Source organism: Anas platyrhynchos, chromosome 15 (assembly GCF_047663525.1).
Source record: "Anas platyrhynchos isolate ZD024472 breed Pekin duck chromosome 15, IASCAAS_PekinDuck_T2T, whole genome shotgun sequence".
In the NCBI taxonomy this organism is placed as follows: domain Eukaryota; kingdom Metazoa; phylum Chordata; class Aves; order Anseriformes; family Anatidae; genus Anas; species Anas platyrhynchos.
In genome coordinates, this window is record NC_092601.1 from 17,262,845 (window position 1) to 17,284,956 (window position 22,112).

General features: G+C 48.8%; 2 protein-coding genes across 5 annotated transcripts; one reads left to right on the plus strand and one right to left on the minus strand.

Moving 5' to 3' along the window:
• Positions 1-289: 289 nt before the first annotated feature.
• DRC3 (dynein regulatory complex subunit 3) lies at positions 290-16,093 on the plus strand. 4 transcript variants are annotated; one of them, XM_072023652.1, is made up of 13 exons: positions 290-396; positions 1,058-1,231; positions 2,585-2,701; positions 4,220-4,386; positions 4,983-5,129; positions 6,308-6,427; positions 7,351-7,462; positions 8,738-8,913; positions 11,528-11,659; positions 12,942-13,012; positions 13,866-13,989; positions 15,484-15,615; positions 15,772-16,093. In XM_072023652.1, exons 2-13 carry the CDS (start codon positions 1,075-1,077, stop codon positions 15,907-15,909), a joined length of 1,593 nt encoding a protein of 530 aa, XP_071879753.1. In that variant the 5' UTR covers positions 290-396; positions 1,058-1,074; the 3' UTR covers positions 15,910-16,093. The 4 variants fall into 4 exon arrangements, with proteins under 4 accessions (XP_071879753.1, XP_071879752.1, XP_021126235.4 ...); XM_072023651.1 differs by having other exon boundaries at positions 299-456; XM_072023653.1 differs by having other exon boundaries at positions 308-460.
• A 915-nt stretch (positions 16,094-17,008) lies between these two features.
• ATPAF2 (ATP synthase mitochondrial F1 complex assembly factor 2) lies at positions 17,009-22,058 on the minus strand. Its single transcript, XM_038186962.2, has 8 exons — positions 21,799-22,058; positions 20,671-20,715; positions 20,218-20,363; positions 19,657-19,754; positions 18,944-19,024; positions 18,698-18,810; positions 18,258-18,373; positions 17,009-17,625 (listed from the first exon to the last, which is right to left on the minus strand). The coding sequence occupies exons 1-8, from the start codon at positions 21,902-21,904 to the stop codon at positions 17,488-17,490; spliced, it is 843 nt and encodes a 280-aa protein (XP_038042890.2). The 5' UTR covers positions 21,905-22,058; the 3' UTR covers positions 17,009-17,487.
• Positions 22,059-22,112: the final 54 nt, after the last annotated feature.

A 22,112-nucleotide genomic window follows, 5' to 3' on the forward strand; every position in this document is an offset into this window, starting at 1 on the left:
CGCCCCGTGTTCCTATAGGTCGAGGCGCGCGCCCGTCACTGTCAAGAGAACGCCCCGCCCCCGCGGTGGTCCCCGCCCTTCCCACGCCCTCTGCTTGATGGACAGCAGGGGCGCCGCTAGCGGCACTCCTCATTGGGCGACGCGCACGGCGTTCTGCAAGACCATTGGCCAAGCGCGACGTCAATCGTACGCTCCTCCTCCCGCCCCCGGGGCACGCTGGGGGGCGCTGATTGGCTGACACGGTTTTCTCGCGCACTGATTAGCGGCTCGCCCTTCCCACCCCTCTCCCGGGTGGTCACGTGACTTCCCCTAGCAACCGCTTCCCGGGCTTCCTTAGCAACCAGGGCAGGGGGTGGCGGGGCCTGGTTTTGGGCCTGGGCCTGGGCTCCGTGAGGGGTCTGGGAACGGCAGAGGCAGGGAATAAACTGTGCCTGGTCCCGCAGGGAAGGAGTCTGTGTGTGTATGGGCTCCATCTGACAGCCTTTTCTGGGGATCTGCATTAAATGTCTTCACAAAACTGCTGTGCTCTTTATAATTCTCCTTTTTCGGCAACTTTTTTTTGACTTTTATTATGAAATTGGTGTTTAAAACCCAGCGAATCGCTGCTGTTAATTATCTGCTATAAATACTGTGTAGTTGCTCTGTAAATCAAACTTTCCTATAAGTTTCAACGTACCTTTTAAGGCTAAGTGTAAATGGTGCCCAAGGCCTTAAATATGCCCTCTTCACAAAGAGGGATTTCAGCAGCAGGTGCTGGGCCGTGGCTGTCACAGGCTGTGCCCAGAGCTTCTCCCCTGCTCCATTTATCTGGCCAGAATCTAACATTCTCCACAAAAAAACCCTCAAATGTGGTGAGAAGGCTGTGCCATTTATCATAAAGTCACACCGGTGACCTTGTGATAAAAGTCAAGTGCATCTTTGACATCAGCTATGAGGCGTTAGGTCTTAATACTCGACTGTGCTCTTAATTCCTTGGTGTTATCGTGCCAGCTCAATGAGCATTAGAAATAGCAGCCAGGCACTGGATTTAATTTTTCTTTCTTTTCTGTCCATTAAGGCTGATATCCTCTAAAAATGAGTCAGTCGTACAACAGCATCAAGCCAAATGTTATCGACGATGAAATGCTTCAGAAAGCAGTTGAAGAGCAATGGCCAGAGGACATAGGGAGACTCGCCAAAAGTGAAGGTGTTGACCTCAAAAATGTGACGGAACTACAGCTCAGTTTTAGAAGTGAGTATCAGAACATGTATATGTTTTTTAATTCACTTACCCTCCAATAATATTAGGTGGCTACCCAGCAATTAAACAATAATGATCAGCTTGGGTTTGTTATGTGAAAAATAATGTCAGGACTTAGATTTTTAGTCACGCGTGTATGAAGTAGTTTCAGTTGAGAGGACTGGGTGGCTTTGCTTGTGGGCAGCTTTGAAGCTGCTTGGCTTTATGCTGCTCTTGTCAGTGCTATTCTTATTTAACATCTATATTGTGGTGACACCTACAGGCCACAGGCCTATTGGGCCCTTCTGTACGTGGCCAAATGAAATTTTGGGCAGGCTCTGCCAGCTCTGGTGGCTATGTGAGAGCTACGTGGCAGATTGTGGTGATTACACTCCAATTTGGTAGCTTCCTCTGGCCATCCGTAATGTTATCAAAACTCATCTCTTACTGTCAAACTAGTCGTAAACTTGCATTCAGAAAATGAAAAGAAAGAACATTTGGTTCGATATTTGAGCGTTTGGGGGATATATAATTTCATGGACAAAATTGTTGGTTATTCATTGCATGCTCCAGTAAAATAATGCACATATTGGATGAATTCCTTAGGACGTGCTCTCAATTACCTGATCCTGCATGTATTTCTTTACAAATACAAGAGAGAACTGTGTGACCATTTTGTATGTGCAATTGAGTGCTCAATAAACAACAGCACCTAGTGAAACCTGCTGGGAAGCCATCGCGGGGAAAAGAATTGGGAGCAAGAGTTTTCTGTATTTTCTGTCACCTTGGTCCTAACGTTTTGCTGTAATGCCTACCAGCCTGCCCTTGTGGTTCTGTTTTTGGAGGAAGCTAAATGCGGTGATATTGATCAGTTCTAAACTGCCACCCTCACAGAAACATTAGATCCCAACTTGTTCTCCTGTGAAGAAAATCCCAGGAGCAGGAGCGTGAATTACAAAAGCAGTAGCTGGCCAGCAGTAGCCTGAAAATACAGCAAAAAAAGCAGAGTTTCATCCCAAACCTTGCTTTCAGAGCTGGAAAGGAAAATGAAGGTCAAGGCCTCCTAGTAGAGGATTCATAAAGCCACTGTAGAGTGCAGTCAGCATCCCCTCAGTGGCTCATTGGCATCGCTGATGAGCAGTGTGTGCTGGTGCAGGACACTGAGGTTAACTGGGCTGCTTCACTGAAATCACATCCAGCCAGTGGACCTCTCAGCTCTCTAGGGCAGTAATCACACTGTTGTAAGCTGCTGAAAATCATTTTTGAAGTAAGACTGGGTGTTTTTCCTTAGGAAAGGTAGTACGTCTGTTAAACTGAAAGCTGCCTCACCTAAAAAGCAGTTTTATTTTTTTCCTGTGCCTTTAGATATCCTGCAGATTGATAATCTGTGGCAGTTTGAGAATCTGACTAAACTGCAGCTGGACAACAACATCATTGAGAAGATAGAAGCTCTGGAGAGTCTGGTTCACCTTGTCTGGCTCGGTAAGATGCAGGCGTATGGGGCTGGATGCCTTCTCAGGTGCAAAGCAATCTGTGATAAAGCCAGGACGTCACATTCCTCCTCAAACACAACTGATATGAGCTTTCCCAGGGAAGGCTGTTAGCTGTCGGTGTGTTTCCTCATTTGACTGTCAAATGTCAAAAGGCATGAATATCAGTACTGCACAAAAATCCTTCAAATGTTTAACAGCCTGGTTTTAATACATTTGGTGTGGCAGGAACAGGAAGCTGCGATTTCAAGGCTGTTTCCAGGTTTTGTACTCATATTTCGAGGTGACTTTCGTAAATATTTATGGAAACTCCCCTGTGACTTAGAAATCTGTATGCTGTTTTCAAAGGTAATGCAAGCATTTTGGAGCCTGGAACCCCCTGAAACACGGTGCTGTCTTCATCCCTACGAGCTTAAGGGCTTGTTGCCTTTGTTGTCCCCAAAAGCACCTGTCCTTGTAGTCTTACCTGACTACTTTCAACTAAAAACTCAGGATATGGACAGCAGCATCACTCAGCGATGCGGGCTCTGATGCTGGGCGGATCAGTGACCTTGCTGCTACAGATTCCTAGCTAACAGCACTCGCTGGGAGCTGCAGCTTTGTTATTGGGTGGCAGTGTAAATATATCCTCACTTGCCACTGAAAATAGCATGGGGGCTTTGGCTCATAAGAACATCTTGAAATGTCTAATGAGTTCTTCCGCCCTGTTGTCTGCACCGTTCTACTGGGCAGATGACTAATGCACTTGTGAATCAACAGCTGATCAGCACAGCGTAAGCAGAGTGTTTTGAAGCACTCTCATGGGTTTCAGCTCGCCCAAAGGTTGCGGTGGTTCAGCAGCTGCTGTGTGAATGCCTTAGCCATCCAGGGACTAGGGTGATGCAGACCTCGTCACTGCCTTTGGACTCCTGAAACACTCAGTACTGACTGGCCCGAAAGCAAAGGCTGCCCTTATCTGTGGTGAGTGTAGGCGTTAGGATGGAAGTTCTGGCAGGATGAGATGAGGAAATATTAATGAGTGAAATAGGTGCAGTGAGCATGTCTCCATTGACAGCAGGGTGGTTGTGAGCGTGGAGCTGACATATCTTGGTCTGGGGGAATTGGCATGGCAGGCAAGAGTCTGAAAGACAAGGCAGGGAATGTCAAACTTGTCACAGAAATACCACCCTTGTAAGGGCCTTTCCCTGCCTCTTTTCTTGTATTTTGGTTTTCCCCATAAGGTAGAAATCACTATGAGGTTGTTTATGTGGACTCTGTGTGGAATGTCTTCATTCTTATATAAGAGTTGTGTGGGCAGTTGTAAGGAGAAGTGTCTGGTGCTTCCTAACTCAAAGAATGACGAATTTATGCTCACCCTTTCCTGTGGGACACTGAACACCCCTGAGGAAAACATTGTGTGTAGACTCCTAAATCATGACCCAGGCTAAATGCAAGAATTGGATCAGGGTATTCTGTTAGAAATGATTTAACTTTTGCTTGTAAAACTTTTGATTTCTATACTCTTCCCCAGACTTGTCCTTCAACAATATTGAAGTAATTGAGGGCCTGGATACCCTTGTCAAACTGCAGGACCTAAGCCTCTACAATAACAGAATATCTAAAATCGAGCATATGGACACGTTACAAGAGCTACAGATTTTCTCCATAGGAAAGAATAACCTGACTGCTCTGGAAGATGTGAGTGCTCCCTGTCTTTGCAATTGTTCCTTACCAAAGGATCAAATATTCTAAAACTGGTGGTTGCCATCTGAGCAAGGGAAAATTCTCCTTAGGATTTCACTTTCTCTAGAGTCTAAGTTACAGTTTTGGTAAACCATCCAGGTTTAAAGTGCTTATTTCAGCTTTTTCTCATGTAGATTATTCACTCATGGGGGCCTGGCTTTGCTACTGCTGTCATCTGTGGGGAAAGTCCTATTGGTTCCCACGAGAGCTGGAATAGGAATAAGCAGCAACATTTGAAGAAAGGAGGGAGCGAAGGCTAGGATTTGTTAAGGGCTCTTTTTGAGGGCAGTTTACCAATATGAGATCTGTGATTTGTCCCCCACCCTAAGACTAAAGGCCTCCTTCATACACCCATCATTTACACATTCACGATGCCTCTTTTAAGTTTTTCCTTTTCCCCAGAGCATTAGAAACTTGTAATTTAATCTCGCCTGTGTTTGGCAGCTGAGCGGGATACGTACTGCAACAGAACTGTGATAAGAGCAATGAATTTCAGAACCGTGTGTTTCCATGGCGCTGGGAAGCACGGCATCTCTTTCCCGTCGGCACAGGTGGTTTATCTCAGGAGGTTTAAGAAGTTGCGCACACTGAATCTCACAGGGAACCCTTTCTGTGAAGAGGAGCAGTATGTGCTGTTTGTTGTTGCTCACATTCCAGATCTGGTATACTTGGACTTCAAACGCGTGAGCGACACCACAGTAAGTATGTCTGCATCTCCCTCTCGTGAAATTGGGCACCAAATTGCAGAGCATTTGCTTTGTTGGTATGCCTGCAATATTCTAGCATGTGGGGAAGCTTCCTCGCAGAAATTAGACCTACGGAAACATGCAGTGTTTATTCCCTCTTCACCTAACAGCTGTGAACCTGCAGGCCAGATTCTATCAAACCTGGCAGAGAGGTAGAGGTGTCAAAGGTATTGTGTCTTCACAGGTTTTGTGAAAATCAGCAGCTGTCTGTGGGAGAGGGGCCTGGTTAATATTGCCGCAGAGATGCTGCAGTGTGAGTGCAAGACTTCTCAGAGAGCAGTCTTGAGACAAAAGTCCTGAGGAAAGCAGGCTTGGTGGTCCTGCTGCTCACGGAGCAATTTGTTTCAGTATTGGACTGACAGATTATCCAGGCAAGGAAGTGCCATCCGAATGCATTTCCCATTCCTGATTTCTGAAAACAGGACCATACACCAGCACTGGTAGCCCATGGGACTGCTTTTTGATCCCAGGACTGAAGGGAACACAGAAGTTTGTTGTTGTTGTTATTTGTAATAACCGAAGAATGTGATTAATTCTAAATTTGCTTGGTACAGAGCAGGAGCTGTACTTGGAACATGCACTACTCTTACCATAGGACTGGAAGGGCTTTCCAGGTCACTGAGTCTAGTCCCTGCTTGTACAGCCTGTATGCCCTAGAATTGCACAGTTAAGTTTGTCAAGCTTCAGTGGCAAGCTAATTAGGTTCTTGCCCCTGCTACTACCTTGCCATCCACTCCTCGGATGAGCCATCTCCTCCCCGGTAGATGTATTAAACTCAGTAGTAAATCCAGTCAGATCTCAAATTCAAAGTCAAAACAGGGAATCCTGCTAAAAACAAACAAAGGAAAAAACAAACAAAAACCCTAAAGATGAGGAAACTGGTAGATTCAAAATTGCTTAGGACTGAATCAGTTCAGATGCATTGAATGCAGAGGCAGAATAATACGTCAACAAAACGGGTGAGGAATGGATTAGAAACTTCGTAAGTAGTTTAATAAAAAGACCACAAAGAAACGGAGGTGCAGATGTAATTTAGATGCCCTTTATAGAAAGATGTAAAGCTTACGCTTAGATTTGTTGGGCAAAGCTGGGTAATCTGATCAAATACCCTATTTCTTTGTGTTTCTCAGCGAGAACTTGCTGTTTCAAAGTATCACTATCTCATTGACCCTCTGGAACACGAGGAGGCTCAGGCCCTGGCTCAGCTGGAGGAGAAGCTGGCAAAGCAGAAGGAGCTGGAGTACCACAAGGTGCGTGTTCTTCAGCTGGTTGTGTATTGTCTCAGGAGAAAGATGTGCAACAGATGTTGACTTCTCCTGTACCTGCTTTAAGTTTTAATGAGAGGTTAACACCAACTGTGCTAAAACTAAGGCTAGGATTAATTTCTGATCTCCGAATCTCTTTTGAATGAAAACAGAAACTGCCGTGAGTACATATGATGCGGGGGAGCATAATTCTTTTGGCTGAACAATGAAACTGCAGATATAGACCCTGAGAAGCTCTATAGTAAATCATACCCCGGGATCTTATCAGCCTGATGGGAGATTAAGAAAATTACACATCTGAGGGAACTGTTAGTGTTCTCATGGTGCAGCAAGTTTGCTCCTAAGTTAATGTTGGTTTTGTTTAGTTTTGTTTTATGGTTTAAGTCTCCAGGGCTTTGAGATTGTTATAATGCTATGAACAGACTGAAAATAAGGCCAGGAGGAGGGGTACTTTCAGTTACAGTCTGGCTGTGTGTTCCAGACTGCTGGAAGACCAGACTGGCTGAAGAGCAGGAGGAGGTTAAGTGACAAGAGGGACACTAGCAGCTCTTTCCTCCTAGCCTCCCCGAAGCCCACTCCTTACCTGCAAGGCTCAACGGTCTTGCAATACATGGAAGTGTGTCATGGTGCTTTATGTAAGATTAAATAGTGTTTTCTGTCCTTAGGCTAGAGTTCTAGCAGTAAAGCCACATGTGAACCAGGATGGCTCTCAGGCCAGTGGCAGGGTGCTTTCATGACCTGGTGGTAAATCGGTTGTTGTGGTGTGACTGTGTCTGCATAGATCGTTACTCGCACAGCCCACCGGTGTTCCTCTGCTGGTAAAGAGCTTCTAGGAGAGACACATCCTAAGGAGTGGCAGAAGGTTAGCACTCTTTATTTTACTTACATTGCTCTGATTCTTTTCAAAGAGAGCCTTTGTTGAGTACCTGAATGGATCATTCCTGTTTGACAGTTTGTATGCAGAGGATACAGAAGCTGCCAAACTGGCTTACCTCCCTGGAGTGGATGACCTGCTGCAGGCATATCCTTCCTGGGTTTAAAAAACCTAGAGCTAAAACCTAATGACTTGAGTTAAGAAGGAGGTGCATCCGCAGGGACTCTTCATCCGTTGCTTTTGTCCAGGACTGAAAGCTACATTGATCTAAGATCTGAGACTTTCTGTGCTCAATTTTGGAACGGTGCCAGAAAAACACTGCGAGACCATGAGACCACTGACAGCTTTAAGGCTTGATATCTCATGAAATATGAGGGCTACAAACAAATGGTTTGTATTACTGGCAAGCTGGCCAGCCCAGCTTGAAACAAGCTATTTGTATAACTGCTCGCTTCTGTCAGCGACAGGTCATGAGATTCCAGCGTTTCAAGCTCTCCCCATTGTAATTACCATATTCCTTTCCCTTCACTTGAATCAAACATAATTTCAGTAGTCTTCTTTTCTGACCCTTCAAGAATCAAGGCTTTGTGCTGTCTCTAAGTCTGGAATCCACTTAAAGTTTAAAATGAGCTGTAAGATAAATCTCTGTCAGTTAGATTGTAAGAGCACAGTTGCTAAAATCATGTTGAAATTGAAGTGGTAGGAGATGGGAACAGACTAATCAGAATTATATGAGTTGCATATCTCATGACCTGCCAGAGCTGGCTACATGAAGTTTTCAGGCCAGCACATTTTTCTGATCATTGCTCCTACACGGGGGATCAGAAAGCAGACACTTTTATTTTTTTTTATTTCTCATTCAGATTAATAGAGCATTGTCAAGGCCAGTAACTTGACCTTCCTTAAAATTGCATTACACTGTTGGGGAAAAATGCATCATGGCTTAACTACAATATACTCCAGAAACAATTCCATTGCCAAGATAATAGCGGAAGAAAAATTGACGTTATTTTTGTGATGCTACCAAGTCAGTAGTTTATTCCGTGCTCTGGCTGTAGGCTCCAAAGCTGTATTTATTAACTCCACAGACACTGTATTCACACTTGTGAAGACGGATAGGGTTGTACGCTTCATTCTGCTGCTGTGTCACAAAAGAGTCAGAGATGTGTATGCATTTCCTTTTTGTCCTCAAGGCCTTTTTCCCCTCAAGCTGCTACAGCTTTCTCCATACCCCTAAGGCAGCAAAATCCTATGCAGAGAATGTGATCCAGTCCTGCCACAGACAGAATAGGAGGAAGTCTGGTGCCAGCAAGAACCACAGGGTTTACATAACAGTAGCTTGTAAGTCGTTGCCCAAATTTACAGAGCTAGAAATGCTTGTTGCTCCACTGAACAAACAAAATACCTTGACTCTGGTGTCACATACAGGAAAGATTTTGTTTCAGTGTGTGAGAACCTATTTAACTATGGTTTGAAAGAGTATGAAAAACGAGAAGCTGAAGTCTCCGAGTTCTACGAAGGCCTTCATGAAGTGTTAACAGCCAACCAACAAGAAGGGAGTAAAATAATCCTAGATTTTGAAAATCAAAACAAAGAGGTAATTTTCTTTATACTTTTATTAGTTTGTTACATCATGTACTAGCTTTCAACTTTACCGAGAACTAGGGTAACTCCATTAAATTAGGATTATGAACCTGGATTTATAGTGCAGGACCAGGAGTCAGTGCCTGGTCCCTAATTGCCGAGTCACAGAATGGCTGGGGTTGGAAGGGAACTCTGCAGGACATCTGGTCTGATAAAAATATATATAGCATGTGTATTAAAAGTATCAATCTGTACCAAGAAGTTATATTAGCTAATACTCTCAGACACATGTTCTGATTTTTTGGGTGGTCCTTTGGGGACCCAGGAGTTGGACTCGATGATCCTTGTGGGTCCTGTCCAACTTGGGATATTCTATGATTCTAATATAATGTCATTAACATGAGGTTTTAGGGCTCTATAAAGGAAAAGGATTTGGGGTTTGAAGTTTCAGCCCCTTCATCAAACCACAGCCAACACGGACAGCTTTTATCTATGCTGGAAATGGAAATTTAGTGTAGGACAAAGTTAATATGCCATAGTGTTATCTTGTCCATGAGATACCTGTCTGTTGTCCAGGTAAATGTTCATCAAGGCTTTACTGGGGAAAAAAAAAGATGGTTAAACATCTCATTGCCACACAGGAATTGCTGGTCTTTATGAAAATGAAAATGCTGACCCTGTCCATTCAATGTTTTTGATTGTACTGATTTAAAAAAAAAAGGGTTATCAGTGTTAATGGCACTTGTCTTCTCTCTGAGGCCTCCAGCTGCTCCTCCTTCATTGAAAAATAGGGAAGAAAAGGAAATTGCAGGTTATTCAGCTTGTTTTCAAGTCATTTTCTCATTCAGTTCATTTTGCCAACAACAGTTCAAAGAACTTTGAGAAAAATCAGGTAAATTGTTGTAATGCATTTCTAGTCCTGTTTTAAAGCAGAAAAATCTTTTTTCATTCTGCTCAACTGCAGCCATCCATTGTGACTGCTCAGGGCGTAGCTTCTAGCTGGATCCCCATGTAACCAGGTATAATAGATGGATCATTACTTTGTTTCCACAGGGAAAAAAAAAATAAAAAATCAAGGGGGCTAAAGCCTGGTAAAACTGTCAGCTGAGCAGAACGAGTCCCTGACAACTGACACCAGGCAGAGTCACGAGCGCTCGCTCTTTGAAAACCGGGTCACGTTTATTTAGGTGCCTTGTCACGAGCTGGCAGCCTGCTGAGTCACCGTCCCCAGGTCCTTGAACCCTGCTGACTCATGCTGGCAAACGGGCTCTGGCAACTCCAGTCGGGATGTTAGCTGGCAGATTTGCCAGAAGGCAACTGATGGAGATTGATATGCAGGCTCGGTTAACTAGCACTTGATTCCCAACAGATCCTCTGTAATAAATATATCTAAATAATATAGATATGTGGCTAAGGACAGATTTTGACAGTTCATCTTTGTTTGGTAACCAACAGACTCAGCCATGGCAGGACACGGTGGTCAGGGTGACAGTTTTCACATAAATACTGGAAGAGTCAGCACCCAAGCTGAGCACTGTCTTTTAACAGTCATTTAAAGCTGATGGAGAAGTTTAAAAAGTGCAAAGGTCCCAGCAGACTGGAATTTGTCAACCGTTCTTAGGGGCTGTTTGGCTGGCTGTAATCCTTTCACGCGAGCTTGGACAACCTGTAAAATAACACTGCTCTCTGAAGCTGGTGAGGGAGCAAAGAAGCATTAAAGGCCTTGACCTTTAAAGTTCCTGCTTCTAGAAGTGTGATTTGGGTGGCTTGGGAGCTTTTGGGGACCTCCCATCTTCCTTATGTTGGGAAAGAAAATATCTTGCTCTTCCCCACTTTTAATGCTGCAAAATTTGGGTAATCAGTTTTCAGAAACAAGTCTTGGCAATGCTTTTGGTAAGAATTCACTCTTTTAGCCTATTCTGTTTCCTCTCAGGAGGATTGTATTAGACATCCCGAGATGTTTATTTTTTCCTCCTATTGGAGGAAAATCCTCCTATTTGATTTGAAAATAGATTTGAAAATAATATGTTGCTCAGCACAAGAGGATTTTTTTTTTTTGATCCAAGAAATAATAAATCTTGCCTGATACAAAACTGACGTCAATATTTAATTCTGAAGGGGCAATAAATCCATGCTGTAAGAGGAAGTCAGGCAATGATAGGTATTCCATACTCAGAATACTAAATCCTGACCCCGTGGAAGTCAATCAAGATTCTCCTTGACAGGAAGGGGATCAGGATTTAGGCCTGCATTTCTTTTTCAGAGTAATTGTTAATCTCTTCTTCATGGCCAGCAATGTCAAGAATGTAATATATAATATATATTTTACCTGAAATGTGTCGGAAGGGAGCCAAAGTTGGAAGCACAGAAAGGGCAAAGTCATCTGGTGACTGGAGGATGAAGAAGTGTTTTCACCAGTGTCACTGCCTTGCACGGGATCGTTTACCCAGGAGCATACCTCAGCACTGTTGCCTTCCCAGTATGTAAATCCGGAGACTTACTGAATCATCACATTTCATTTCAGCTAATCAGCAGCAGGAACTTTTCTCACATATGTAACAAGTTAATTAAATTGCAATGGAGTGCTGAACACAAACTATAAGTAATTTATGTATCTCTGTGTTTAGAGGCTGGATGAGATTCATCATGCCACTACTTACAATATTGCTGAGTCGAAACGAGCGGAGTACAACGAGGACATACTTCAGCTGTCAGAGACGCTCATGACCTTGGAAATACAAACAGCTGACCAGCTGGAGGTAAGGTTCAAGCACATACCTGTTAAGCCTCCCATCCAGGATGCAAGGGGGTCGTTTTTCTGTTGCTGCACCCCTCTGCATAGTAGCCCGTTGCACGAATAGGGACGTACAGTTCTTCCAGTCAGCCTGATGTTCTGTCTAAATGTCGGGCTTTCTTTGCTCAGGATTGATCTGGGTGGTGTCAGGCCCTGGACATTGATACCTTGCAACAAGTTTCTGTTTCTCAGAGCAGAGCGCGGTATTTCCCTCACATCTATCCAAGCTGATTCCCAAAGCTTTAGAGAAAGGGAGTTGAAGTTGTTCAGTCATTTCATAGGACTGAATACAGAAGTCTCTGCATGGTATGGGATATGCATTTGGGATTCTAGAAGTGTAATTCTTTGAAGCTGATCCTCGCTATGAATAAGATTACACACGTTCCTGCTCAGCTTACCGCATTTGCTTGCATAATAGCTGCCTTTTTTCTCCCCAGACTTCTCCTCAAAAACTAGGGCAGGGCTCCTAATGTGCATCTTCATTTAAAAACAACAACAAACAAAAAGCCCTAATCTATTATAAGCTAACAGGCAGGATCTGCAGCCTTTATGCAAGCAGATGCAGCAGTTTACTTCTGTGAATGTGCGTGACAGAAAGCAGGAGCTCAAAATGGATTCCTTACTGCATCAGGATTGCGCCTTTTAATGCTTTCTGAATTGCTCCTAATATATCTGCAATCACTGGTGGAAAGATCAGAAGCATTCCTGTGTGCATGCCCTTCTGGATTTACAGGATTTGGGTGGCTGTAACTGTTTTATCAAGACAGTAAGTGCAACACTTAACAGATTCTCCGGCAGCCATTTTTGAGAGAGGCACTAGGCAGCAGCAATTTTAGTTTCTGAGGACTAAAACAAAAGCTGCAGTAAGCCTAGGCACTGCTTATTGCCTCTGACAAGAGGCTTTTCAGATATACAAGGAGACTGCAGCATGGCAGCGTGCAGGAATACAGCACGCTCTGTGCGTTACGTGAGGGTTCAAAGTGATCGGCTGACTCGCTCCAGAGACCAGGTAAGTATCATTCAGTCAACTTCTCTCTAGCGAGCTGATTCTGATTTTCTGTCCCTGAATGAGAAAAGAAACTCTTGCAACTTTCAAACAATTTACATGCTTCAGGCAGTTCATTTTCTGACTGTGCTAATAACAGCAGTGAGTCCAATTTATAATCAATTTTAGGTGCTTCCTAGATTCCTTTTTGTGTTCAGGAAAGTGTTCATTGTAACGTTTCCTCTTTTTTCCTTCTGCTAAGGAACTAATAAAGGATTTTGAAAAAAACATTGCTGTCATAGCATCAACATTCATTGAAAACGTTAAAGGGATATATCCTTTTGACAGCGTGTTGGTGTGGACGTCTGAGGGAGGTACGTATGCCTCACTCCTAAATCCAGAACTGAGCCCTTGGAATAGAACCGGATTATTTTTAGTCAACAGAAAAGCCGTTTTCCCAGCTTTGCAGGAATGGCCATTTAAAGTGCCCAAAGTCTGTCTTGGAGACTTGGAAAGCACAAAGGGCTCTGGCTAAGTTCTCCTGTACTGAAATTCTGTAGGACTTACACAGCTTTCTCCCCTGTAAGAATCTTGCTTTTTTTTTTTCTTCAACCATGCATGACACAACTCCTAGAAGACCTGGCTAGGCTGTCTATGTGCTTTCTTGCCACAGAAGTACCTGCGGTTCTTCCTGAAGCTTCTTTAAATGGCCATCATTTTTGTGTTACGGATGTCTTCTGGAACAAGGTGAGATAAGAACAGCGAAGTACTTCAGTGACAGTTTACCCTATATAAATAAATCTGTTGGCGTGGTGCAAATAATTGGCATATTCAGAGCTTGGCTTTTATCCTGAGAGGCCTCCCTCAGTTTCCTCCGCAAACCCAGGCACAGTCTCAGTGTAATATACAGCAGTGAGGATGAGACCTGATGTGAGCTGTGATTAAGAGCAGAAAGTGCAAATCCTGACATCACAGCAGCTTCTGGCAGCAGCTCGGCTGTTTCCCTTGGAAGCCTGCTGTGAGGACAGAGGACACCAGAGTGCTTTTCTGCATGCCTGCATTAGGCCTGGCAGCTCTCTTTCACATCGTTGCTTTTTCCAAGCCTCAGCTTCTCGTTACAGGAGGTCCAGTTTCATCTCTCAAAGTGAATGGTGTGCTCAGCTTTTTCCTTAACCGTCTTCTATACGATGGCCCAGTGCCGGGACCTGGAAAACCGTCACCATGAAAAGCTGCTAGAGATCTCCATCAACACCCTGGAGAAATCAGTCAAGAATGAGCTTGATGAGGATCTTCCAGATGATGTTCGTGAGGTGAGGGCACCAAATAATTCACCTCCACTAAGGAGTCAGCAGGAAGAGAAGGCCACAGCCTTTTCTCAGACAGGGAGGGATTTCCAGGAGGCTCAATACAGCTAGAGCTAGGTCTAAACCAGAACGTAGCTTCCTTAGAGGAAGTCCCAGCTGCCTGGCTGAACCGCAGTGCTGCTGGGCATCTCTGCTGACTAGGACAGAGGATGACTGCACTGCAGGTTTCCCTGGGCTCTGCAAGAGCTGGTGGCAGCAGCCCAGGAGAGGTGCTGAGCAAATCTCTCTTGCCTCCAGCACAGCTCTTTTCTCTGGCTGATTTCCAGACAGCCCCAACCCAGCAGGCACTTAGGCAGCTTCCCTGCTGCACTTGAAGCTGGTTTTGTTCAGATTCTTCCTGCTTCTCCCACGAGACCCCAAACGCCACTTTATTGCAGGGGGGCTCTGTTTGCCTCGGTGATTTCAGGAGCAGCCCCCACCCGGAGGTCTCCCACCCCTTAGCTCTTCTGGAGGCAGGACACGACATTTCAAATGCAGCCTCCCACCGCAGCCCCAGTCTTGCTCTGATCTCAGGGGTCCCAGGAGCTTTTCAGAAAGCACAAAGATTGTTGCAGTGCTCCAGTCAGCAATGCTGCTGACCTTTTTGCCTCTGTTATTCCTTCGCTTAGTGGCTAATTGACTTGAGTTTTGCATTCACTGTGTTTTCGCTGGGTCCGGATTATCCCAGCCCCCCTATTACTCTGGGTAATCAAGAGCTGACAGACACAAAACAGACCCCTCAGTCCCCCGGGGGAGCTCCCTGCTTTATGGGCTGTGCAGATGGCTGCAGTTACGCACCGTTGCTGTGCACCCATTTTGCCTCGCTGCCATCCATTTCCACAGAGAAGCAATCTTCATTTGTTCAACAGCTGCACTTGGCTGCAGGAGGAGAGCCATTACGCTTTAGCAAAGCCACCCTCTATTTAGAGCCACGGGAGAAGTCACTGCTTTGATTAGAAGCTGGGACTCTCCAAAATGAAGATTTACAGCCGGCGGCAGCAGCGCAAGAGACCCTTCCAAGTGCGATTTTCCACTTCCCCCAGCTGCTGGGGTGGGCGAGCTGGAACTCACGCAGCCCTGCTCTGACAGCAGCTGCCCGCAGGGGCAGCCGTGTGCCGCGAGGCAGTGAGCCCACAGCAGGCATCTGCTCCCTGCTCTAGCAGGTAGGGCCAAAGGTGCTGCCTCAGTTTCCCCATCTGCAGTAGGGAGAATGCCCCAGCACAGCGAGGCTCCGTGTCCCTGCAGAGGGTAAAGCACTGAATTCATCCCGATGAATTTTTCAGAAAAAAAATAAATTCATTATCCTGATGAATTTTTCAGAATTTTGGAGCTTTGTCGCTCTGAAACACGGGTCCTGTTTTCTTCCCCCCAAGCGCTGCAGTTGTGCTGCTCGTTCTGAGCTCTGATGCTTTCGCTGTGCGCCCACCCCCCTCCCCCTGATCCGCTCACGTTGCCTCCTAGCTTCTGGTGGACAAAACCACCCTCGTCAACATGGTCAACGCATCCCACAGCGTCCACCTGCTGAAGATCGATATGCGGGAGTGTGACATCCTCACCAACGCCTATCGCTGGCAGGCTTCTGTGACGGGGAAGGTAAGGGGCCTCCGTGCTCACGTGGGGCTGGGGCATGGCTGCTGGTGGGGATGCTGCTGCAGGAGACGCTCCCTAAGCTCTGCCGGAGCCCTCGGTGCTGCAGCCAGGGGCGCTGGGCAGCCTGTGGGTGCACTGCTTTGGCTTCCATCTCTTCAGGCTTTCCAAGATGAGATCGACAGGAACCGCAACCGTGTCAAAGAGATTTTCCAATACATCGACAATCTCCAGGAGCAGCTGGATAACAGTCTCCAGGAGCAGCTGGATAGCATAGTGCTCGTGGAGCCGCCAGAGTAGGTGTGCCAGGGGCTGGACAGCTGCCTCTGGGTGCGCACAGGGCAGCCCCCGCAGCACAGCACCCAGCAGGGACGGCTGCCCCTCTGTGCCTGAGCTGTCTAGGACATTTCAGGCTGAAGGCGTGCTCCTTCCCTCCCACCATAAGCTGCAAATAAAAGATACTCATTGCCTCTAGAAAAGCAGATGAAGCTTTGTCTCTTCCATCCCACTGGCACGGAGCCCATTCGGTGCTCAGACCTGGTCGCAAGGGGTTATGGCTCAGCTGTGAGCCGATTGAACCAAATCAGCGCAGCACATCACGCCTGAAAGCTTTAGTACCTGCGAGCAGTGACAGGAACCTGTGAGCCACAGGCAGCCGGGGAGAGGAGCGCTCTCCATCAACCCACCCCCAGAATAACAGCAGGTTTCCAGCTCAGCAAGCACAAGGCTGGCTGGGGCTCTGCGTGCCTAGGAGCCTTGTCTTCTCGCCACCTCTTGCAAAAGCGGCTTTCTGCAGCGTGAACAGAGCAGCCCCCAGCTAGCAGGGAGGGAAATCAATGGTTCCACAGGAGCTCACACGCTGCTGCTCGCAACAGCCAAGCGAGGAGTCATTAATTCCCCTCCTTGCTCGGTGACAGCAGCTGCTCCGCTCACATGTGGGCAGCTTCTGAGAAATGATGCTGGCCAGGGCGGTACTGCTCGAGGCAAGCAGCAAGGAAAGAGGTGGGAAGGTTAAATGAAAGGGTGGCTGCACACGAGCTCTGGGGAGAGGCCAGGTCTCCCGAAAGCCCTGTAGCTGGCGCTGCCTGATGTACAGATTTAGCTCCGAGTGCCCTGCGCTTCTGAAGATGGCTGGAGCCCAGCTTTTCCCCCGGTCTCATTCCAGGGCTGCATAAATCAGCTCCCTGCTACTCCTTGGCTGCAAGGACAGGGCACCTAGCACAGAGAGGCTCACAGAGAGACGCAGAGGGAGCAGATCTGTTCGGTAGCTACTGCCTGTTCGGTTCTGCTCCTGTTTTTGTCTGCCTGCAGCCATTCCTGCACCTGCCTAGAGCCTGGCACCTCGGAAGCCACACCGCAGTTTGGCGATTAAAACAAAGAAACACTCGGCAGCATTGGCTTTCTGTATCTAGCAGGGGCGTGCCTTTAATCAAACAGAGAGACCCTGGTGTTACACGCAGGCACACTGAGGGATGAAGAACAGATGCAGCCGAGTCTGTTTTCAGATTTCCATAACAAGTGCGTGTCAGGAGCTGGCAGCTCTGAAGACATGTGGCATATGCTGGGTGTGTCTGTGCCGTGCCCTGCCCAGGAAGCTGCTTCTTCCCTGGGAGCTCATCAGATGAATTCCAGACAGCGGTAACGGACAGGGCTGCTGGCTCCAACACGCAGAGGGAGCTCACCTTGACCTTTCCTCCTCGTGGGCTCAAAACTGCTGGCGCTGCACCGCAGCAGGCAGTCTGAGCAGGGAGCTGCTCCCAGAGCTCCTCAGCTCCAGGCTGATCCCAGAGGTGTGGTGGCAGCGTGGTGGTGACCGTCCCTGGGTCACAGCAGCGACTCACAGCTGTGGGTTCTCCTCATCCGCCCGGCCCGGCAGCCTTAGTCCTGCAACAGCTTGTGTTTTACGGTGGAGCTCTCTGAGCAGAGGTGAACAAAGAGAGTCCCAGCGGCCGCACGAGCACGCAGCTCGCACAGATCGTAGTCGTGGGCCCACTCCACCTTGCCCCACCGCTGAATCTGAAGGAGAGGAGGAACGGGAGTCAGTTCAGAAGGGGATTATGCACCCAGCTGCTCAGCCTCCCCTTTCGTGTTTGTGAAACATGGCAAGCTGCCCAGGAGGTGTGCCGATTGCTGACCGCTGGGGTAGGGAGAACTCCAGAGGAGTAAGGTGGAAGGACATGCTTCATCTCTACTGGGCTCTGAGGCAAAACCCCTTAGGGGAAGATGAAAAGATTCCCATCAATTTCAGCCGCTTTGGGGTCAGGGAGAGCTTCACGCCAGGCCAGTTTCCAGCCCGTGCTCTCACAGCAAGCGAGCTATTAGTTTGGTGTCTAGCAAGGCCTCCAGGCTGGAAAACCCACAGCAAGAGAAGCCATCCACGACTTTGCACTCCAGATTTCAGGGAGAAAATCAGCCATCTGCGTTCTGCACAAGGAAACTGGCAGCCCCAGGAGCACTCCGGGCGGCTGTGCCCGTCACACTGCTCTGCAGCAGCGTGCTCCAAACCCTCTCAGAGGGGGAGGCTGGCGGAGTGGAACCTCTCCCGTAATAGCAGGCCCTTCCCTTGCCAGTTATTTGTGGTGGGGGGTGCGTTTGTCCTGCTGAGATGATTGCTCTGTGAATTATAGGGTTGTTCTGCACCAATTTACCTGATATTCTTCCTCCAGCCGAGACAGAAGCACGGCTTTCTCCACGGTAATGTGCCTGTCAATCAGGCCCATGGACAGAATGAGAGATTTCAGCTGGGTGATTACGTATTCTATACCTGGAAGGGAATAAACCCAAAACAAACAAAATTCAGGGCTGTTTTCTGCAGCATTACAGCAGCATCTTCGCAGGCTCTGAAGGGGCAGTTGAGACGTGGTATCTCCTCAGGGAGGTCACCAGGCCAGCGACAGCTCCTGCTCACATTTGGACTCCTAAGAGCCAAACGTGCTTTTAACAGCAGGCACAAAGCCCCAGTGACCTTGAGGCCACGATCATCTCAGCACAGCAGCAGGAGGGGAAAAAAGCATTGCAGCTCTTCTCTCCCACGGGGAGCAGCCTCTCCTGCCCTCGTGCAGCGCTCCCCCAGCCCAGCCCCTCTCACCTTGCAGAGCCCACATGTTGTAGGAGGCCAGGTGGCTGCTGAAGGTGTCCCTGGTGCTGGCTGGGATGTTTGGCCCCATGATGCTGGTGGAGGAACCGATTGCCACGTTGTACCTGCAACCATCACGCACAGCCCCTTAGGAAAGCACTGGGATTGTGGATCTGGGGGTTTTGAGGCACGAGTGCTAAAGCTGCTGGCCTCAGGAGGGCAGGGCACGAGTCAAGAGAAAGATCTTCGACCTCTTACCTTTTCTCAGCCCAGGCGATGATGGGATCCCACTCGTTTTTCTGCAGCTCTGCCAAGGCAGACGGCTCCTCCACGCGATAGCTGGGACACGGCACAGCAAAACCCCGCTGGGTATCAGGAAGGAAACCGAGCCCTCCGCAGACCCCGGGGCCTTTTGCCCACCCCATGGTAGCAGCTGCAGCGAGCAGGAACGATCCCCTCACCCTTCCCTGAGTTCAGAGCTTTTCCTTGTTCTCCTAAGGATGATTCTACCTTGCTATGTAGCACAGCAAAACATCCAACAGAAAAGTGCAGCAGGCAGCCCGAAGCCAGCCACAGGAAGGTTTAGTGAGCAGGGGACGTGCCCCACTGCACCTTCCTGCACCTTTCCAGAACTGGAGTGCCAGGGGATCAGGCTGACAGATTCTCCCAAGCCTTTCTGCTGTTAGCTTTTCCCCAAGGAAACATTCATTTCTTGCTGCTCCTGCCCAGCGAGGACACCTCCAAAACACTTCAACAGGGGAGCAGATCCCTGCCCTCCCTCATGCCTCTGCCCTGTAAGTGCGTGGAGTTGCTCGAGGTGGCAAACACGGGACTGCCCTACCTAATCCAAACCCCTGGGGCCAAACCAGAACCCTGCAGTGACTTGCTTACGGCAGACGTTTCCCCTCAATTCCCCCAACCACCTTTCCAAACACCTCGCCCCTGCTGCACAGGGTGCCCTGCTCCCATACCAGACCGTGTCGGTCTCCAGGAACTTCACGGCTGCACGGATCAGCTGCGCTTTGCTTCGCTGCGTGGGATTGTCCAGGGCAGTGTTGCACAGCGTGGTCTGCGGGACAAAGGCAGTTTAGGGCACTGTTACTCAAGGCTTGGGGAAGCAGCAGCTGCCGTTGTACAAGGCTGAGCAGAAGCAGAGGAATTTGGGGCAGAGAAAGAGCTGAGGAGCTCAGCTAAAATGGAATTGTAGAAGCAAACATGGCTCACACAACAGGAATCTCCTTTGGAGGTTCTGCCTTTGGAGCCAGCCCATCAAACACCACAGGGCAGAGCTCAGGGATTTCCCCAGAGCTCATCCTCCTTCCTGCTTCCCCCTGCTGTCCCCAATAACACCCTGCAGCCCCTCCTCAAACCCTCCCCCAGTGACACAGCCAGCACCTAACTGCTCTTACAGCTGCGGGGCCCTCCTAGTGCCCAGCTCTCTCATCCCCATTTCCACTGGCATCAGGACAAGCTGCTCTCTCCGTGTTCTGTGTCTGGACACCATTTTTAAGCCCCAGTGATTTTGTGCTCACCAGGTGCATAGTGTAGAACTTGATGGTGTCTTTCTGGGAGTCCCATTCCGTCGCCACTGCGATGGCCAAAGCCTCACTGGGGACGGTGAAGAGCTTGGCCTGCGGCGTTTTCAGCTTGCGGTGGTCCAGGTTTATTTCAAAGCCTCCTGGGGATCAAAGCAGAAATCCTGGGGAATTAAAGAGGAGCAGGCACTGGGGAACAACAGACAACCCCGCGGAGGGGAACGAGGAATCAGCAGCTTCCCACCAGCAGCGTGCTGACACTGCTTTCCCCCTAACGACCTTGGAGACTTTCCCTCCGTGTGGTTTTGCTTGAGACGAGGAAAGGACGAAGCAGGCTGGTGACAAACGCCCCGCTCTGCATAAACCAGGGTTGCAGGCGTGCTGCTGCCTCATGGTGATGACCCCTGGCCGAGGAACCAGGCCCCTGCGTGCCCCAGAAGCCGAGCTCACCTTCTCCTTGTGAGATGCTCACGTTCTGGTAAAACCTCTTCCTCTCTGGGGGGGGAAAACAGGTGTTGAAAGCGGATCAGAACAGAGGAAACCCCTGGTGTTCCGGGGTTGGCCTCGTCACAAAATCCTGCTCCTTCAGCCACATCCAGGCCCGTTCTGCTTCAGGGAGCTCCGCTCAACCGGGGAAGCGCCCTGAAAGTGGTGGACGCCCCCGAGGCTGCTGCCAGGATCGCCCACGGGTCACCTGTGGGGTCTGGCAGCCCCACAACGAGCCCCCGACACCCTCAAAGTGGCTGTCCCCATGTCCACCCCTTCCCAGTGAGATCCGCCAAGGGGACAGGCAGCCCCCTGTAGGCCAGAGTCACCCCTGGGGGGTCTCCGTCACCCCCCACCCCCCAAAAAAAAACAAAAAAACAAACAAAAATATTAGAGAAGAAGCACAGTGAGGCCACGCGGCTGGGCCTGGGTGTCAAGGGAAGGCTGACTCCGAGCCCAAAATGAGCACCCATTATCTTTCTAGGGGGATTTTTACCTTTTTTGGGGGTGGATTTTACTTTTTAAAGGGGGATTTTACCTTCTTTGGGGGTAGATTTTACCCTTTTTAGGGGAGATTTTACTTTTTTTTTGGGGGGGGGATTTTACCCCTTTTAAGGGAGGGTTTACTTTCTTTGGGGTGGATTTTACCCTTTTAGGAGGGGAATTTTATCTTTTTTTTTTTTTTGGAGGGGGGGGGGCATTTTACCTTTTTTGAGGGGAGAGGATTTTACCTTTTGGGATGGATTTTACCCTTTTTAAGGGCGATTTTCCACTTTTTAAGGGCCATTTCGCCTTCGGGGGGGGGGGGATTTTACCCTTTTTAAAGGAGGACTTTACCCTTTTTGAGGGGGATTTTACCCTTTTTTGGGGGGATTTCACCCTTTTTGGGGGCGCATTTCCCCCCTTCCCCCATTTTCCCCCCTCCCCAAGCACCCAAACCCTACCCCCATCCCCCCCAGTACAACCTCGAGGGGCATCCCACCAGGAAACCCCCTCAAGACCAACCCTGTCGGACCCTCCCCATCCCCACACCCCCCCAAAACCCCCTTAAACCCCCCAAAAACCCCCCAAACCCCCCCAATCCCCCCTCACCTGCCGGCGGGGCGTACCCGCGCCCCCTCCCCGTCCCCTTGAGGACACCGGGGCCCGGCCGGGGGGCGCAGCCCAGCAGCAAGCGACAGCAGCGACCCCTCCACATGGCGGTGGGGACACCGAGGGGACCCTGAGGGGACACCGGGAGCCGCCCCCTCCCCCCTCAGCACAGCCCCGTGGGCGCCGCCATCTTGCCCGCGGCCTCGACCAATCCCCGCCTCGCGCGCGGTTTGGCCCCTCGGCCTCCCCGTTCCCCGGATGCGGGGAGGTGGGGGGGGTGCGAAACTACATCTCCCAGCACCCCCCGCGGCGCG

Excerpts from the sequence above, each read along its gene's own strand:
- ATPAF2 (XM_038186962.2), bottom strand. The coding sequence starts at position 21,904 with ATGTGGAGGGGTCGCTGCTGTCGCTTGCTGCTGGGCTGCGCCCCCCGG. Across the intron at positions 19,755-20,217 it reads AGTTCTACACTATGCACCTG|ACCACGCTGTGCAACACTGC; the intron begins GTGAGCACAAAA and ends TTTGTCCCGCAG. Across the intron at positions 19,025-19,656 it reads CTGGAGACCGACACGGTCTG|CTATCGCGTGGAGGAGCCGT; the intron begins GTATGGGAGCAG and ends GCCGTGTCCCAG.
- DRC3 (XM_072023652.1), top strand. The coding sequence starts at position 1,075 with ATGAGTCAGTCGTACAACAGCATCAAGCCAAATGTTATCGACGATGAA. Across the intron at positions 5,130-6,307 it reads AACGCGTGAGCGACACCACA|CGAGAACTTGCTGTTTCAAA; the intron begins GTAAGTATGTCT and ends TGTGTTTCTCAG. Across the intron at positions 8,914-11,527 it reads TTGAAAATCAAAACAAAGAG|AGGCTGGATGAGATTCATCA; the intron begins GTAATTTTCTTT and ends CTCTGTGTTTAG.